The 19,353-nt window shown below is 40.6% G+C and overlaps 1 protein-coding gene across 4 annotated transcripts; it reads right to left on the reverse strand.

Annotated features, from left to right (window-relative positions):
* Nucleotides 1–708: 708 nt before the first annotated feature.
* On the reverse strand, nt 709–18,415 carry LOC147873344 (dynactin subunit 1-like). 4 transcript variants are annotated; one of them, XM_087351389.1, is made up of 6 exons: nt 17,317–18,408; nt 16,978–17,160; nt 15,603–15,740; nt 15,036–15,213; nt 14,096–14,364; nt 709–2,134 (listed from the first exon to the last, which is right to left on the reverse strand). In XM_087351389.1, the coding sequence occupies exons 3-5, from the start codon at nt 15,657–15,659 to the stop codon at nt 14,306–14,308; spliced, it is 294 nt and encodes a 97-aa protein (XP_087207515.1). In that variant the 5' UTR covers nt 15,660–15,740; nt 16,978–17,160; nt 17,317–18,408; the 3' UTR covers nt 709–2,134; nt 14,096–14,305. The 4 variants fall into 4 exon arrangements, 3 of the variants coding, with proteins under 3 accessions (XP_087207515.1, XP_087207516.1, XP_087207514.1); XM_087351388.1 differs by lacking the exon at nt 709–2,134 and adding an exon at nt 5,921–6,162; XR_015535830.1 differs by lacking the exons at nt 709–2,134; nt 16,978–17,160 and adding an exon at nt 5,914–6,162 and having other exon boundaries at nt 17,317–18,415.
* Nucleotides 18,416–19,353: the final 938 nt, after the last annotated feature.

Here is a 19,353-nt window from a genome sequence, read left to right on the forward strand (position 1 = left end):
ATTATAATAGCTTCTTAATATTAGCCACTGGTCATCATCTTGTTCCTGTTCATTTATCCATAGCGAATGAGGCTCCAATATAAAATTTTACATAAAGCAAGGTGTGCCCGATGTTCAGGCTGTACGGCGAGTACAAAACGACTTACACTTTCCTGAAATTTGTAAATCATTCTAAAATATTTAGGAAATTATTTTCTTCACGGGGATATATGCGAAAAACGTATATCTTCAATTTAAGTTTGCATTTGGTGACAAAATTTTACTTTATTAAGGTGTTTAGTTCTGGAGCATGTTTGTTATTTTGAATATTCTAACAGATATCGTAGAGACATAATGTGAAATGTAATCATGTGATTAACGTTTATACACTGTGTGTTCCAAATACTGACCGTCAGCTGTGACCATTTCCAGGTACTTCAATAGGTCTTTGCCACAGAGTTCCACAAGATAGAACATCATCTTCATCTTTGCCGATGTAAATACCGGAGACAGGTATACTCTGACTCGACGCCAGCGTTGCCCTTTTATCACAAACATGTTCGTCAATAGCGATAGATCGGTCAACGAAGTACTGCCCATCCTTTACCAGAACTTTCTTCACCAAGTCCAGGTCATGAATCACCAAAATCGGCTGATCGAACGCGAAGATGCCCACAAACGGCTTGTCACTTTGTTCGCTGTATATTCTTTCAAGAGTCTTTCCTATATTTTCCTTCAAACGGTAGGGTTTTTTTAAAAGGGACACAGAGATTCTTCCAGAAGTTGAAGTTTCGAGTAAAATAGAAGTACAAATAAAGAAGTAAGCCTGATAAAAACTTGAAGAGAGCGAGTGTCATGTACTTGAATATCTGTCCTATTATTGGATATTAACACTGAGTTTATTAAAGACGATATTTTGACATCTTATATACACTTAAACTTTGAAATCGATTTTCCAGAGAAATTTGAAACGAGGCACACTGTGTTTTCAAGGCTGCAATAATTTTGGAGTGAATTTAAGGCTTCCTTCAATGTGTTGGAAAAAATCTTGTTTTCGTGTTTATTGTAATCGATATACGACCAGGTTTTGAAAACAATAGTACCAAGAGTTTAAAAAGTGATGCTGTTTGACAGAATTTCGTAAAATATGTTTTAGTTTTTCCTCCTTAAAAGCAGTAAGAGAACTGACTTATCTCACATTGATCGGATGTGCAAGAGCAGAATTACATTGCTCCCGCTATTTTGCAACAAGATACTCGACCTTCGACCATGTACTGGTTTAAAGCGTCATTGAGACTTATATTTGCAGCTATGCCTAGAGCCGTTAATGGGGCAACTCTTGATCTTCTACCGACTGTTAATGCAGTATTTATCATCACGTATTCCGTTAATTGCTGACAGACTGTGATGTATTTACACAAGTAAAGAATTATTAAACAACGCTTCATTATACGGTACATAATTTTTAACAAGTGCAAAATGTCTTTTACGCCTCATTCCCTCTTACACACGAAAATGTTAATGCTCACTATTCGGTGTTTCAAAGTGGCTGATAGAGAAGAGGTGTAAGAAGGCGAACTTTTATGGGAGATAAAGCGATGGAATAAACGGGATGCTGGATGAGGATATGAAGGAATTCATTCATTGCTGAAATGTAAAGGTCCCTTTCGACTACTTATTAATGTCTGAACATTGGCTCTTCCCGGAATGGTCTTTGAGCTGGTGGCAATTTTTCAACATCGCATTACACAAAGGTAATTATTTAGAACCAAGGATGGAAACATTCATTATCTTTACTGTGAAACCATGACATTGAGTTGTTATTTCTTGTAATGTGCTCGTAGGAACTCGAACTCCTCATTTACACTCCATGATTTAGCATGCTTCTGAATCTGGTTTTCAAGGCGATAATACGCAGTTGTACTTCGCCAAAAACAAAGCAAAATATCAGGTCTTTGCTTGAATGATAGCAAGAGGTTGCCATGAATGGTTCCTAAACATAGGTACACGATTCCATGATGAGAAATCTACTTAATTCTGTTCATCGGGACAGCTCTCAGATATTGCAGACACACGCAAGAGGAACAACACTGAAGTGAGCCCATGTGACTTCATATTTAAAATATTGTGTTTGTTGAGTTGATTCCAGGAACAGCTACAACAATGAAAAAGTACGAATGAACCTACTTCGTAGGGTATATATTTCTGTTTTTTTTAACACACTACGACTGGTTATGTTTTGATCCAGTCGCATTCCACTAAACATTTTTATAAAGGTACAACCGCAGATGTGAAGGTGTTACTTAAAAGTCAATCAAAGCTAGTAAAATACTGCTAGAAATTGTTACAGAGTATCAGTTTAGGTACTGGTTCTAGTTGAGTAAGTCATAGGTTAAGTATAGGTTAGTCATATACGAGGGTGAGTCAAATGAAAACCGTAAAACTGAGATAAAAATTCGAAATATCGCGCCATTGTCCTATAAGTTGGCAGACATGTTACCAATGCTATAAATAGTATCCTATAGGTGACAGTATAGTGCAATTTGAGAGTGAGCATTGGTGGAGGACTGATCAGGCAGACGCGGTGGGACCGAGTGGAGAGTGGTGTGAAAACCGACCACGCGAGTGGAGAACGGACAGAGGTCGCCCAAGGGCAACCGAGGGCGACCGATGTTCAGCAGGCCAGCCAAGGCCGTCCCCAAAAGACGGCCAAGTCGGCACAACGAGTGGTTAGACTACTCGGCTACCCTGACTGAGGTTTTCCGTGCTTTTCCTCAGTTGTAAGGCGAATGCCAGGGTATAACTTAATAGGGGCACGGCCCGCCTCCCTCCCCCCCGATCATGGAGGCCATCAGTTGAAGTGATCTTCCCCCCATGCCGCAGAGGCCTTCAGCCGAAACGGCCCCTCCCTCTCTGGGTTCAAACCCCAGAGATCCAACCAACCAAATTCCTTTGGACAACTTGCCTGACGGGATAACCTCCCATCAGCAGCAACGGATCCCAGTTTGAATGGTCGAGGCTCCCGCCACGACGAAACCCCGTTAGCGTTAGCAAAATTTCCTTTTTTTTTATATTAAGACCGTTTACCATTTCCAGCAATGCGCCTTGTGTGCAGGAATGGTTTCACCTAGGTAGGGACGATGCTTGCGCTTAAGCAGGCCTCTGCCCTCAGTTAGCTTTTTGGTTGGTTGACAGTATAGTGCAGACAAACAGAACGCCATCACAGTGCCAGTTTGAAGATGGCTGCTCCACTAGTTACATGCACGAAAGAAGAACAACTTTCTGTAATTCGTTTTTTGATCAGTGAAGAATCTTGAAGAATCATCTTCGACCTGCAGTCAGATCAAAGCGACGTGGACTTTTGACTAGAGGTGTCCTTTTGCAACATGACAATGCTCGGACCCACACTGCCGTGCAACAGTTGCAACAATCAAAGACTTGCACTTTGAGTGTCTTCCACATCCACCATACTCACCAGACCTAGCCCCAAGTGATTACCACATGTTTGGGCCACTCAAAGAGGCGATGGGAGGAAAGAAGTTCCGTTCTGATGAAGAGGTACAGCAGGCGGAGGATGAGTGATTGCGCAGACAACCACAGAACTTTTTTCTAGAGGAATCCATACACTTCGTAAACGCTGGAGGGCCTGTATTGAACGAAATGGAGACTATGTAGAAAAATGATGTAGTTGTGTATCGCTTTCACTCAATAAATTAAATTTAAAAAAAATTACGGTTTTCATTTGACTCACCCTCATATTATATTATGGTTATAGGGTTTATATGTTTATATTGGGATAATCAGTAATTATTGTGTAACTACTTGTGTAGAATCATTTGAATTATTTGTGTAAAATATATAATCATATTATTAGAAGCATAGTTTAATTAATTAACGGCCACCACTCGTCTTACCCACCTCCAATATCACCACCACCCAGGTGTGTATACAGCAGTGATGAGCCCACTGCCTGTGCACAATTTCTACTCAACCCCGATTTGTCTGCTAGAAGCTTTATTAGATGCAGTAACTAAATATGCAATTTACTGAAAATGGTTCATTTTCGTGCGTGTTCCAATAATTATAAACGTGATTGAACATCTCAGTTGAAGGTTTTCACAAATTATGATACTCAGAAAGTTGTTTATGCATTTAGATATTTTGTGTATTTAATATGTAAAACAGTCCCTCTTTTAATTGAAAACTTCTGAATTGTAGTGTGTCTAGTATTTGAAAGGTACAATAAATTGGACATAATTCTATGACATCCTGAATTAAACTACGTAGGTTTATTTATTGCGTTGTTAATGTGACTGTAAACTTTCTCGCAGGCAGAGCCATTTGAACTAGAAGCAACACGAGAAAGGATTGAAGAACTGTTGAATCCAGAGTGTCAACATATGAAACAACTTTAACTGCAGAATATCAGACTGCGAGATACTTTAGTGAGGTAAGAAAACGCAAATCGGACAAGTAGATGGGCGATGCTGTAAATTCAATTAACATCCAACAGGCTTTGCTATTTGCACTGTTTATGTCTCTCTGACAAGTGCACTCACTAAGTTGCCATGTGGTATTAGACTTATGACAGTTGAATGATAATGTAACTAGAATAAATACACAATAATTAAAATGTGATAATTGTAAAAAAAATTGTTTGGTAAAGTTGCCCCTGTGCCAAAGTACCATGCCTTAAAGCTGTGTGAGCATGTGGCTTTAAAGCTGCATTTATTGTTAACATTGAAACTAGATGGAGATGAGTGGGTAGCATCATGCTTAGTTTGCTTTACTCACAGGGTATGAACCCTGTTAAACCTTAAATAAGAGGTTTTCTTAGTCTCATGTCCAGTCTTTGGATATAGTGGTAGCAAGGAGAAAAATTGCTGCCCCTGCCAGGAATCAAACATCAGTTGTCCTCCGTGGCATCTTTCATGCGGTCGGTGCCATGTGTGGGCATCCCGCGCCATTTTCGTTAGCCGAGTCCTGACCACGACATGCCCGTCAGGAACAGAGCTAGGGCACACAGAGTTCATAAGCTGGTACTTGGAGCCCATGATGGCCTTACTTCGGTACGTCAAATTATAGCTTCGTCCTTCAGTCACGTGTTGGAGACCGTACTCTCTGGACGACTTTTAAGGGGTCTGAGCTGGACTTCGTCTATGTCATGCATGGGTCATGTGCTAACAGCACATATTTCGTCAAGCAATAAATACAACCACAGACACAGTTTTAGGTGGCTGCAACGAGAAAACTTTTCCAGGCGGAATATTTGTGCTTGATTTCTTTCGCACTTTTGTTTTGCTACAGAAACCTGGTCGAACAAATTGAGCAGTAAAAACATTACAATTAAATAACACGCATTAGTGTGATTACTGAAAGCACTCATGGTCAGTCACATCAAAACTCAACAGTGAATCAAAAAAGTTGCTTCAAGCATGTGACGTACAACAACAACGAACAGAAATTCAAACATGGCCGGGAAAAGAATCATTCATTACTTTTTAGTTTAATGCACTCTCCATTTTAAACGGCCTCCAGATACGTGCATGAAGCCAGCCAGGAACGTGTAGTAAAAAGGCTCAACCCCGCTCTGTTCTTGTACACACAAGAAATTCTGCCCACTTCTACAAGCTTTGCTTTGGTCTGCTCACCCAAGAAGATGTGATCGATGTGTGGGGACGGACCCTCATTCTCCACTCTACGTATTTAACGACGTCTTCTTTATTTATTCTTGTCAGTCTTGTATTTTTGCGTTGCATTTCTACTTCCAGGCCGCCTAAGCCATCGCTGTGCACATTGCAACGTCGAAGGCGGCCCTGGTTCTAGCTAAGTGTTAAGTAGCGAGTACATTTTTCCAACACTGACTGCTTTGCGTTGCTTATATTTAAATGAATCTAGGATAAATTGAACAAAAACAATTCATGCAATGTCTTTGTTAAAAAACAAAACGTAACCTGGAATCTGAATGTACACTTTTTCATGAGAAATGTACAGAGTATGTTTGTTAGCACGTGTAAACTACATGTGACAGAGACCCTTGAATTAAAAATCAATACAAATCAAAGTTCCTTTCAAGAATTAACGACGTGGACTTGAGTTTGTCGGTTTCCTGGAATGATCTGCCAGCACTTTCATGTTAATCAGTGGAAATGCATCGGTGCGAGAAATGGCTATTTCACACCCCTGAAACAGAAAGGAATTGGGAAGAAGTAGATAAAAGAGTTGCGTTTTTCAGGAAGTCGAACTAAAAACCATCTGTTCACTTTGCTTATAAAAGCCATGCAGTTGATATGTTCGGACACAGTTTCAAAGCTTAAAAAGCCACATCATCAAAATACAAATGAAAGCCCTGCATTTGCATCTTCGCATGCAACACGATTTGCAGCTCAAATTAGGACTCAGACAGGAAATCCCTGGTCCAGATTCCAAGACATCGTTCGAAGGAAACATTAATCATCTTCTGCATTTTTGCGTTTTGAAGTGGGTGCTGACACAGACTGCTGGGTGTTAATGCTTCATAGTGTGGTGACCAACATCTTGGAATCAGAGAGTTTGTCATGTGTCAGATGGGGGACTCTGCAGTTTCACTCATTTAGCAAGTGCGGTGGATCGACTTGAGGTGTTTACACAGATGTTGGGGGCAACTTGTAGGCATATAATTGCTAGCGCCCACCGACAATCTGTTCGGTGATGAAGACTTAGTCACTCGGTGTGTTATAGATGCTCGTGCAGTACAATCCGGTGACTGATGGGCTATGTGGTAAATGTGCGCCAGGATGTAGGCATTCTAGTGGCGAAATGTGGGTTATTTGTCTCATAGTGCTTCTTGCAAATTTCATTGTCTGTAGTTTCCGATCCTAGCTGTCCTTTCGCGGCGTTGCTTTCATAAATTATTCGAAGATTTTTAGGTTATGCATATGTTTGGTAGTTGGTTTCTTAAAGGTGAAGTTGGTACGAACTTTTTGGCCATCATATGTCTGTAGTCTGGCAGTCACGGAAGTACTCTTCAGCAACCTCGTTGCTACTTATGAGTTTACAATCTGTGGAGTGGTATTTCAGGTAGCATTTCGTTCGGTAGTGCAGTGGAGTGTGCGCGGACGGACATCTACTTCAGAGCTGATGTCAGGAGAGCTATTCGTTTTTCTTCATATCACTGTAGTTCCTGACATTAAGCGTGGAGAACTTGTAATTGTCACACAAAAATGTTTTTATTTCGTGCAACTTTTTCGTGTTCAGATTTGCAATATTGTTGAAACTCTGGTTGGTGCAGCAGAGGGATATTGGAAGAACTGGCGGAGACTCTCAAGTGTCAGCACGTAAACCGCTTGATAATTTATACAAGGAGGCCTATATACTTTTTCAGAACATGTACATTATATTATAGCAAGTTTTCCGAAGCCGAAGATGACTGTCTTCTGGGTTGTAGAGCTTTGTAGTCTAGTAGAAGTATGCCAACTTTTCCTTTGATTCTTGTTGCCTCCATCATCAGGGCGATGACTTTGGTAAATTTCGAGCGGGCTAAACGGCAATACAACCCAGAAGACAGCCTTACTATGTACTCACCGCCATGAAAATCTTAAATTCCACCGGCGGAAAACAGATTTGAGCGCTGAGTTCAAACGGTCCACAAGAAGGGGATGAATGGTAGCAGTTTCTAGTGACTAACACTTTAACCAATGAAGTAAGATATAATAAAGATGCTTTTTCGTATGGACTTTTACGTAGATGCAAACTTTTCGGAGGATCGCAATGCCCTCTAATCCTCAAGGTAGACTGAGTATATTCTGCCGAAACTTTGGTATCTACTTCGAAGACCATACAGCGTCATACTGCATATATACTCTTGTCTAACGCTGAAGAATCATTTTCAGAAAGATCTGTAAGGTCGATATTTGTGCCCTTGTAAAAGCTGCTCTCCGTCTCTCGGTTTCTTAAAATGCTCAAAAATTCTTGACTAGATGACTAGACCTCCTTCTTCTGTAGAATTACCGTGCTGTATGTCCTTATCGTAGGACATTGTTCCTTTAATGAGTGAAATAATGGTGAAATACCAACATTGTAAATTTAGGGAAATGTAAGACGTATTCTTATCTCCTCTTTACCACCTGTAATATTGAGTGACTCGCTGAACGACTATTATATTCTGAAGATGGACTATGTTCTGCAGAGTTACAATATCTTAAACGTTTCGCTCAACAGAGAAAATGAAATTAATTACACGTGAATTGTCACGGCCATTCGAATCGGTATAATTTGCGTTACTGAGATAGTCGTTAAAAAATAACAAATAATATATAATATAATGTTGTATACATATGGACACCTGAATATAATGTTGCTTGTACAAAAATATCACAAATGTACAGCACATGAATTTGTTTCTTTAATGAAATACTCACTAGTGAGTGAGTATTTCATTAAAGAAACAAATTAAATATTCCTAAAAGGTACTTCATTAAATTAACTTCATTTATCTGCTAATCATATGCAGCGAAAGAAACGTGCATTGGAATATCAGTTAAGAAGAAACATTTTTGTTTTATTGCTTTTCCTTTATTATCAAGCAAGGCTATGAGCCCAGTGCAGTTAGACATTTAAGTTGCATCACAGTTGAATAACTCGTAGTTAAGTGTGTTTCAAATAATCAAAATTTGTATGATATGACAACTGTTGCTGGGAGAAATATGCCTTTTGTTCTTGTAGCAGATGATGCCTTTCCACTGAGGAAGGACATCATAAAGCCTTTCAGCCGTAAAGTAAACACACAAGCCCGTAAGATATTAAACTAACGTTTGTCTAGATGTCGGCGAATGACTGAAAGTGTGTTCGGTATCATTGTGGAGAGAGTTGCGGTATTACAGAAACCCATCTCTTTCATAGATTTGAGTAGCGTTCGCCATAGTGTTATGGGATGTTGTGCCCTGCATAATTTTTTGCGCAGCAAGATTCCGAATCAGTACACACCATTGCAGTGTTTGGATGATGAGGATTTTGAAACTGGGAATGTTACGCCTGGTCATCGCTGCAATCAATTTATGGATCTGGAAAGAAGACAGTGGTATTTTCCTACCCAGGATGCGAAACTTGTAAGAGAGTTGTTTTTGGAGTATTTCAACAACGAAGGAAAAGTTTCTTTGCAAGATAAGTTCTGTTTTAAAAACAGTACATCCAGGCAGAAGGCTCTGATTCCGTAATTTATGTAGTAAAAAACTTTAACATGCACGGAACTATTTAGTGTTTAGCATTGTAATCTATAATTGTTAACATAAAATAAAAGTTTGATTTTTAATTACTTACCTCTGTATCACTGACAAGACTTGAAAACCCGTCCTAGGCTTCTTCTTGGTCTATCAGGAACAACAAATCTTTGTAGTACCACAATTTCGGGACATAGAGGTCTTCGCTACTCATTCCAGATTTCTTAGCCATCAATACTTTCTTCCGTTCCTTTCTGCTACGTAGATTGTTGATCTTTTTCAACACTTTTTCCTTTTTGGCTTGGGGATCTATTGTTTTAACTTTTTCTGTCAGTACTGAATAAGCACTCTCTTTCACTTCACGGTTCTGGTATTCCTTGCTCTTGACTTTCCAAATAGAAGGATGACCACGAAATTCTTCAATAAATTCGAGTACAAATTCCTTCGACCACGTTGCCATAGCACAAACGCGAAACAGTACTGAACAACACGAGACAACAGCAGAACTGAGCAATTGGCCTGCCGGTATCGTCACACACGTGCGTTCCGCCTGTCACGTGCTACGTCCTGCAGTCAGTACTGGTGGATTTCCTACAGTCCAACAGTCCAAACGACTGGCCTGCCGGGCGCACCACACATGAGTTTTGCCTTTCAGTCTTCAACAAAGACAAGGAAGAGATGTGACTGAGATAAAATATATTTGTGACTTAATCAGTGATCACATTGTGGGTTCATACTCAAGCAGGATCTCTTGCACACTAACATAATTGTGATTACAACTACAATTACAATTAATTTGCCCCCATGCATTCTGTAGAGCGGTCAAACTAGCGCATTATATTGGCTACATGATGGCCTCCATACCTGCCTAATACTACTAGGTAATATGGCGAATATTTTGTTGAATAATGTAGGAGTGGCTGTATAAGCCATCAAAGCATACGGAACATAACTGCCCCAATTCCTGGCATACATATTCACAAAATGCGACAACATATCTACTAATAATTTATGCATTCGTTCACACTTCCCATTAGTCTGAGGTCGTTAACTACTTGCTTGCAATTGCTGTATTTTGAGCAATCTACATGTCTCTTGCATTAATGCTGATACGAAAGAAGGTCCTCGGTCCGTTAGTAATCTATTTCGTACTCCGAACTGCGTTATAATTTTTGTCACAAATACTTGTGCAATACTATCCTTATCCTAGAAATCAGAATGGTCTCACAAACCCTCGTAAAGTGATCTACAAATGTCAGAAAATATATATTTTCTTAATCTGTCACCGGAAGTGGTCCTACCACATCTGGAGACACAACGTCTACAAACTCACTAGCCTTTAAGCATTCTCCTAGAGGCGCGTATGTTCTCTGGCTAGTTTTCCATTTTGCGCATACATCACATGATGACATCCCGACCCAAAGCTTCCTACCAATACTTGTGTTTAATAAAGTTCCTTGCCTTGCCTTGCCTTCCCTTACATTACATTACCTTACGTTACCTTACATTACATTACATTACATTGCCTTGCCTTGCCTTAACATGACTTGCCTTGCCTTGCCTTGCCTTGCCTTACATTACATTACCTTACGTTACCTTACATTACATTACACTGCCTTGCGTTGCATTGCCTTACATTACATTAGCTTACGTTACCTTGCCTTGCCTTGCCATGCCTTGCCTTGCCTTGCCTTGCCTTACATTACATTACCTTGCGTTAACTTACATTACATTGCTTTGCCTTGCCTAGCCTTTCCTTTCCTTGCCTTGCCTTGCTTGCTTTGCCTTGTCTTGACTTGCCTTGCCGTGCGATGCCTTGCCTTGCCTTGCCTTGCTTTGCCTTGCCTTGCCTTGCCGTACATTGCTCTGACTTGCCCTGCCATGTCCTGCCCTGGCCTGCTCTGTCCTGCCCTGCCCTGCCTGGCCTTGCCTTCCTTGCTCTACCTTGCCTTGCCTTGCTTTGCCCTGCCTTGACCTGCCTTGCATTGCCGTGCATTGCCGAGCCCTGCATGACCTCCCCTGAACTGCCCTGCCCCGCTCTGCCCTGTCCTGCCTTGTCCTGCCTTTCCCTGCCTTTCGCTGCCTTGCCTTGCCTTTCCTTGCCTTGCCTTGTCTAGTCTTGCCCTGCCCTGCCCTGCACGGCCCTGACCTGCCTTGCCCTGCCTTGCCTTGCATTGCCTTGCCTTGCCTTGTCTTGACTTGCCTTGCCATGCCTTGCCCTGTCTGCCTTACCTTGCCTTGCCCTACCTTGCCTTTTCTTGCATTGCCTTGCCGTGCCTTGCCCGTCCTTACCCTTCCTTGCTCTGCCCTGCCCCTCCCTGCCCTGCCCCTCCCTGCCCTGCCCTGCCTTTCCCTACCTTGCGCTGCCTTGCCTTGCCTTGGCTTTCCTTTCCTTGCCTTGCTTTGTCTAGCCTTGACCTGCCAAGCCCTGCCCTGCACGGCCCTGAACTGCCTTGCTTTGCATTGCCTTGCCTTGCTTTGCCTTGAAGTGCCTTGCCTTGCCTTGCTTTGCCTTGCCTTACCTTTCCTTGCCTTGCCTTGCTTTGCTTTGCCTTGCCTTGCCATGACTTGCCTTGTCTTGCCTTACATTACGTTACATTACGTTACCTTACATTACATTACATAGCCTTGCCTTGCCTAGCCTTTCCTTGCTTTGCCATGACTTGCCTTGCCTTGCCTTGTCTTGCCTTACATTACGTTACCTTACATTACATTACATAGCCTTGCCTTCCCGTGACTTGTCTTGCCTTACATTACGTTACCTTACATTACATTACATAGCCTTGCCTTGCCTTGCCGTGACTTGCCTTGTCTTGCTTTACATTACGTTACCTTACATTACATTACATAGCCTTGCCTTGCCGTAACTTGCCTTGTCTTGCCTTACATTACGTTACATTACGTTACCTTACATTACATTACATAGCCTTCTCCTTGCCTTGCCGTGACTTGCCTTGTCTTGCATTACGTTACATTACGTTACCTTACATTACATTACATAGCCTTGCCTTGCCTAGCCTTTCCTTGCTTTGCCATGACTTGCCTTGCCTTGCCTTGCCTTACATTACGTTACCTTAAATTACATTACATAGCCTTGCCTTGCCGTGACTTGCCTTTCCTTGCCTTACATTACGTTACCTTACATTACATTACATAGTATTGCCTTGCCTTGCCGTGACTTGCCTTGTCTTGCCTTACATTACGTTACATTACATTACCTTGCATTACATTACATAGCCTTGCCTTGCCTTGCCTTGTCTTGCTTTACATTACGTTACATTACGTTACCTTACATTACATTACATAGCCTTGCCTTGCCTTGCCGTGACTTGCCTTGTCTTGCCTTACATTACGTTACATTACGTTACCTTACATTACATTACATAGCCTTTTCCTTGCCTTGCCTTGCCTTGCCTTGTCTTGCCTTGCCTTGACTTGCCTTGCCTTGTCTTGTCTTGCATTACGTTACATTACGTTACCTTTCATTACATTACATAGCCTTGCCTTGTCTTGCCTTGCCATGACTTGCCTTGCCTTGTCTTGCCTTGCTTTGCCTTGCCGTGACTTGCCTTACATTACGTTACCTTACATTACACTGCATTGCCTTGCCTTGCCGTGACTTGCCTTGCCGTGAATTGCCTTGTCTTGCCTTACATTACGTTACATTACGTTCCCTTGCATTACATTACATAGCCTTGCCTTGCCTTGCCTTGCCTTGCCCTGCCCTGCCCTGGTCTGCCCTGCCCGGCCTTGCCTTGCCTTGCCCTACCTTGCCTTTATTACCTTGCCTCGCCTTGCCTTGCCTTGCCCTGCCTTGCCTTGCCCTGCTCTATTCTGCCATGTCCTGCCCTGCCCTGCCCTTCTCTGCCCTACCCTGCCTTGCCTTGCCTTGCCTTGCCTTGCCCTGCCTAGCCTTGCCTCGCCTCGCCTTGCCTTCCCTCGAACTAAAAGCACCTAAAAACAAACGAAATATTTTCAAAAACTATTTATTATTTATTTCATAATAAATAATATATCTGCACTGGACTGAGAATGCATCCTACAATCATGCCGACGGAAGAACACAAGATCACCACAGCAGCTGCGCCATATTTTCATACGCAGGGACGGCTACGTCTGAAAAATAGCGAACACATCGCGCCACCGCCGGAGCACGAGGGATATTCAATGATCGTTATATGCGCATCCTGACGAACTTTCCTGTCATCTACCGACATCAGCACTGAAGAAGATGTCAGTCCGCGAACACTCCACTGCAATGCCGAACGAAATGCTGCCTGAAATACCACTCCACAGATTGTAAACTCATAAACAGAAACGTGGTTGCTGAAGAGTACTTCTTTGACTGCCATTAGTGACTTCTTCCCTCTTATTAATAACTTTTAGTGACGTTTCAGTGAACAGAATTACAGACAATACTCACATACGATGACCACAGTGCACAGCATGCATGTTAGTGTTGGCTTTCCTGCTGCTCGTCTTGAAGAATACTGTTTGAAATTCGCCTTCTTTTATACTCATAAAAGTAGTACAACTGGCAGTGTGAAATCCGAATATTGTCCTCCGATTAGTGGATGGTTTGAATGACTTACACTTTCGCCGGTGATTACCTCATGTTTAATTACGCATAGTGTGTGACAGTGCATGATTTCGTAGGTCAATCTTAACACCACAATGTCCGTCCTGTTGGTTGTCATGCTGAATTACCCAGTATACGATTCATACAAGAAGTCAAAGTCATATTGCCGAAATTTAAGGTGTGGGACCATGTGGGTCTCCAAATACAACAAACAATTCCCCCATTCAACTGATGCATTTCTTGTAAAGAACATATAAAAGGTAGTCTAGTAATATAAATTTGTTCTACTTGCCTAAGTCACATATTTTATAAAGACCAATAACCATACACTGCCTCTTACCTCCACCGAGTGCAATTTGCTGAAGGGAAGCCTTTACTATGTCCTGCAGAGTTTCCATCACTTTTACTGCATGGTGACAGCATTGCTGTGGCATAGCCGTAACATCATGTGAGAAGCCAAGTCGAGTTACTGACCCTTCCTGTGGAATGTGAAGCCGGATCTGCTACAGCTGCTGCTGTATCACATCCACAGTAGCAACCAGGTACTGGCTTAGAGAACACATGTCTTCGGATTCCTGACCAGCAACACAAATCCAAGACAGACTGCACCTTCACAAGAAATGTAATGTTAACACCTTCAACACGTGTCAAAAAGCATAAGGCAGATTCATAGTTTCAGCTGAAAATTTCCTGTAGCAAATGGCATAGTTCCTCAACTCTTTTCACAATACTGATTCTCATATTGTTTTAACTTGAGAGACTGTGTAATATCAGATAAGATGGTAAGAAATACTTTTGCTGGATGGAAAGGGGGGGGAAGTATGCAATGTCTTACACACTCATTTGGAAGCGTTTCTTACACACTATGGCATAAATGTGTGTCGGTCATTAATGAAATATCCTGCATCTCATGTACATGAATATATAAACAGTATTATAGCCTCACATAATAATTTACATGGGAAAAAGTAGCACTAATTCTTGATTACTTCAAATTAATAGTTTAAAACAAGTGAAAGATGTTGAAATCTGTTGCAGTATTAATCTTTTCTGGAAAATGCTGCCTAACATTTGTATGAACCAAATAGTCCAGAGGTATAGTAGTTATTTTCGTGAAAGTTTCGCTCTAAAACTTGGACATGTCTTCTATTCTAGTGCATCTCATAGTCTGGAAAGTATAGCAACTTATCCATTTCCCATGATCTACAACTTTTCTGGTGAGTTAACAGCACTGCGTAACAATGAGTTTCGCTGTATTCATTCACAGGAGGGAACAATACCTGTATTAAGGTCTTGATCACAGCAGCACCTGTCGCATGCTGATGACAAGGCCCTTCCACTATCTCCCAGGAGATAGGTTTGGTTCATTTTAGTCTCAGTACCTATAAGTACTGGATAAACAGTGTTGAAATAGGCAACACAGAGTTCCAAAGCCTTAGCTGTGACATTTTCATCAAGCTGTCAACAAAATAATGAATAAATTAACATTAAAATATTCCAAGTTACACAATGGTATACATTATTATTAGTTTAGCACAAAAATAGCAATCATAAGTTACTTTAGTTTTGTCATATGTGTCATCAGACTTCAGTGTAACCTGTAACTACTGAACAATTGATTTAAAAGAATTTGTTACCTAATTAATTTTCACTATCTTCATGGATACTTTTACCATGGTCTAGAAGTTAGCTTTATTACTCACAGGGTTCTGGGTTTTCTTCCATTTGTAACCACTAACCTCAAAAATAACAAACAATCCTCCAACTACCCCAACAGATAAAATTCTTTAATCAGCAATCTTATATTTTTCAATCCTGTCAGTAGTTGAATACCATAAAATAAGTACCTGGTCCTTCCTCAGGAGCTCAACAAACGTGTCAACAGCTTTCTCCTGTACTGCCATTTCAGGATATGCTGCCCCAACTTTCAGGAGTGTGTCTGGTGAACACGAATTCAGTCCATACAGGAACTGATGTAATGTGGCCTAGAATACACATGTAACATAGAGGACATACTTCAAAGGACTGAATTATATCATTATCATCATCACTGTTGAATTGTATTGATAAATGCGTGTTTATGTAATTTATATAAAAACACTGAAATGAACACTACATCTATGTCATAATGAACTGCTTAAATGATAAAACAGTATCCTTACAAATACCTTGCACATCTCTTATATAACATTTTTACATGACTGGATGCTCATCATAAGAGAATATGATTTGGATAACACAAAGGATAATATACAAGATAAAGCGGTAAGCCTGGCAACATCATTCACAGGAGCTGCCAACATCACCACCACCATGAAAACTTTAAATCACGCAAGGAAATAATTAATTGTCATAATGAATAGAGTAAATCTATCTTTTATTTAGTATAATATTTTTCATGTTGGTTGTCATTTCATTAACCATTGCACAATATATTAGATACATAAATATAATTTATCAGTCAACATTAGTTTAATTCAAATACTAATTTGCTCTTGTAAGTGCCATAAAATTCAGAGTGCAAGTTTTATTCAGCATTGCATGGTATTTGGATAAATATGTTAAGCTGTGAAGTTGTTAAATTCTGTGTAAACATCTTGTCTTTATCTATAAGCAGTTACAGTCCACAGAAAGCAGTATTCCTAGTAGCAACCAAATAAGAGCTAGTACAAATGCTTATGTATAAAATATGGTTTTTTCCCTCATTTAGAATGTATGACAAAATGTTTACATCATCAGCAATACAAAGCACTGAATCTTTTCAGACTGCATAGTGTCACTATCAATTGTGTGAGCAGACAATCTATTCTTTAGTGTGTACTTGCTGTATGACAAAGTAGCATTCTGTTGCTGGAAGTGGTTCGAATGTAAAACAGGAAGATGTAAGAAGGGTCACGTCAGAGTAAGTGACAAAAGTTTTGTTTAATTTTGTAAAACATGAGTGAACATGGGAAGAAAAGAGATCTACAGCAACACAAGTCTCTAAATCATCAAAACAGATTATAATTCGAGGATGACGATCCTCAACAAACAAACCAACAACCTTGAAGAAGTATGCCAGAATAAACAATAAATAGGAACAAACTGCATTTAGATTTAAAACTACAAAATTAATATTTTATTTTCTGTGTATCTGTGTTTTTACGAGGGAAGTAATCTTGCGTCTCTCTTGTTATGACACCTGTACCCAGTAATGGGCAAAAACAAATACAATATACATACCTGAAGAGAATACACATAAAACTTGACTTGAAAGTAAACTGTTCAACAGCATGGCCCCTGACAACTGCAATACGACCAATCTTTTCAATGGGCAGAACTTGTACCTCACTTGTGATAACAAGATTTCTGCCTTCCACAACAACCGTGAAATCAGCAACAACACAAGTACTGCATCATGGTCTCCTACAAAACAACACTCCACATAAATCTACTTGAACAGTTCAGATGGCATACAATTTATAAACCAAGCAAGTCCACAATAACATTGCCTGTACAAGAGGCTCACAATTTAGGAAGTGAGAGACAATGAGGATGTAACTAAGTGTAACACGCACATACCTCCCCTGCTCGTGAATGCTTCAGGCATATTTGCCGCTAGATACTGCTCCACAGATTGTAATCACATAAACAGCAACGGGGTTTGAAGAGTACTTCCGTGACTGCCATTAGTGACATCTTCCCTCCTATTAATATCAGGAACTAAAGTCAAATGAAGTTATTCAAAAAGCTCTCCTGCCATCTACCGACATCAGCACAGAAGTACATGTCCGTCCGCGCACACTCCACTACACTGCCGAACGAAATGCTGCTTGAAATACCACTCCACAGATTGTAAACTCATAAGCAGCAACGGGGTTGCTGAAGAGTCCTTTCGTGACTGCCATTAGTGACATCTCGCTTATTAATGTCAGGAACTACAGTCAAATGTAGGTTAAAACAAGCTCTCCTGCCATCTACCGACCTAAGCACTGAAGTACATGTCCGTCCGCGCACACTCCACTGCAACCACCGAACGAAATGCTGCCTGAAATACCACTCCACAGATTGTAAACTCATAAGCAGCAACGGGGTTGCTGAAGAGTACTTCCGTGACTGTCATTAGTGACATTTTCCCTTTAATTAATGTCAGGAAGTACAGACATATGAAGGCCAAAAAGCTCCTACCAACTTCATCTATAAGAAACCAAGTAACAAACATATTCATAACCTAAAAATCTTCGAATAATTTATGAAAGCGACGCCGCGAGAGGACAGCTAGGATCGGAAACTACAGCACAATTAAATTAGCACGAAGCACTATGAAACAAATAACCCATATTTCGCCACTAGATCGCCTACATCCTGGCACAGATTCCCATATTTATCACAGCCTCCATTGTGAACATTTTCCTTTCATTTTCATGTTCCAAGCCTTCTTTGGGATTTGTCTATTATTCATTCTTAATAAATCATTGCCCATACCATCTAATTCTGTTCTTTTGTTAGTTTCTCTTTCATGGCATTTGACTTAGATTATCTTTCATTTTTCATTTTCTATCCTATCTGTTTTAGTTTTTCAGTCTATTCTTCTTAAAAATCGCATCTCTGCTGCCATTAATATAGTAGTTCAAGAGTTTACTATTTAACAAAAGAATTATGATCCTTAAATGCCAATTAATTCGGATTGAAACTCTTTAATTTTCATATTTGCACTTTGTGGATATTTTAAATTTACAAAGTATTTCCATAAAATATTTTTTATCTAAGTGTCAGACTGTATCTTGTCGTCCAAACACCATACTAACACAATGCGAATACCAGTAGCACCTTCTGTAGCCAGAGTCAGTTTCTATTTTACTATAATAATCCATGGCGAAACAGCCCTCTGAGAGCCAAAGCCGACTAGCTTGATTACTGGCCTCACGTTCACATACCTAAGCAGAGGTGAACGATCATCCAACCAGATACACGGTGACTGTGGAAATGTTTTGCTCCTGATCCTGCCAAGAAGAAAGAGATAAGAGACTTTGCTGCTCTGAGCATGTTTAAGGGAATTAGATGATGGAATTTGTTGTTATTGTGAACTGTCTAGTAAGTTACATAAATGTTCAAGAAGCATACTTACTACATACGTGCTATCTTTCTACGCTGTGCCAGGGTTTCAAAACTTATGAACTCTGCGAGTCTAGTTCGGGCTATGTGTGGTCTTTTCTAGTTTATACTGGAAAAGGCATGGAACTGTCGAATCAGTATATGACTGCAGACACCAACAAAACTGCAAAAATTGTAGTCAAACTACTAGAACCTCTTCTTGGTCGTGAACACACAGTGTGGATGATATGCAAATTTACATGCTTTCTTTTGCACCCGTTCTAACTCCCTGTAAGGATCCCAGCACGCAGCCCCTTATTCCAGAATCGGACGCACTAGTGACGTGTAGGCTAGACTTTTAGTTTCACTATTTCCCTTTTTGAGAACGCGCATTGTAAAATGAAGTGCCTTCCAGGCTTTCTTCACCGTACAATTTACTTGATCAGCCCAGCTTAAGAGAAGAGCAATACTCGGAGTGTTCGAGAATTGGGCGATGAAGGGAATGTTTGAATTGAACGCCAAAGA

Source organism: Zootermopsis nevadensis, unplaced genomic scaffold (assembly GCF_977971745.1).
Source record: "Zootermopsis nevadensis isolate Lab colony 2312 unplaced genomic scaffold, Znev_1.0 Znev_ptg000019l, whole genome shotgun sequence".
Taxonomy (NCBI): domain Eukaryota; kingdom Metazoa; phylum Arthropoda; class Insecta; order Blattodea; family Termopsidae; genus Zootermopsis; species Zootermopsis nevadensis.

What these genes read in the sequence shown, in the direction of transcription:
- LOC147873344 (XM_087351389.1), bottom strand. Translation starts at nt 15,659, where the DNA reads ATGGCAGTACAGGAGAAAGCTGTTGACACGTTTGTTGAGCTCCTGAGG. An exon ending in AGCTCCTGAGGAAGGACCAG is followed by an intron (nt 15,214 to 15,602) that starts GTACTTATTTTA and finishes TTTTGTTGACAG; the next exon opens with CTTGATGAAAATGTCACAGC. An exon ending in TGATCAAGACCTTAATACAG is followed by an intron (nt 14,365 to 15,035) that starts GTATTGTTCCCT and finishes TTTCTTGTGAAG; the next exon opens with GTGCAGTCTGTCTTGGATTT.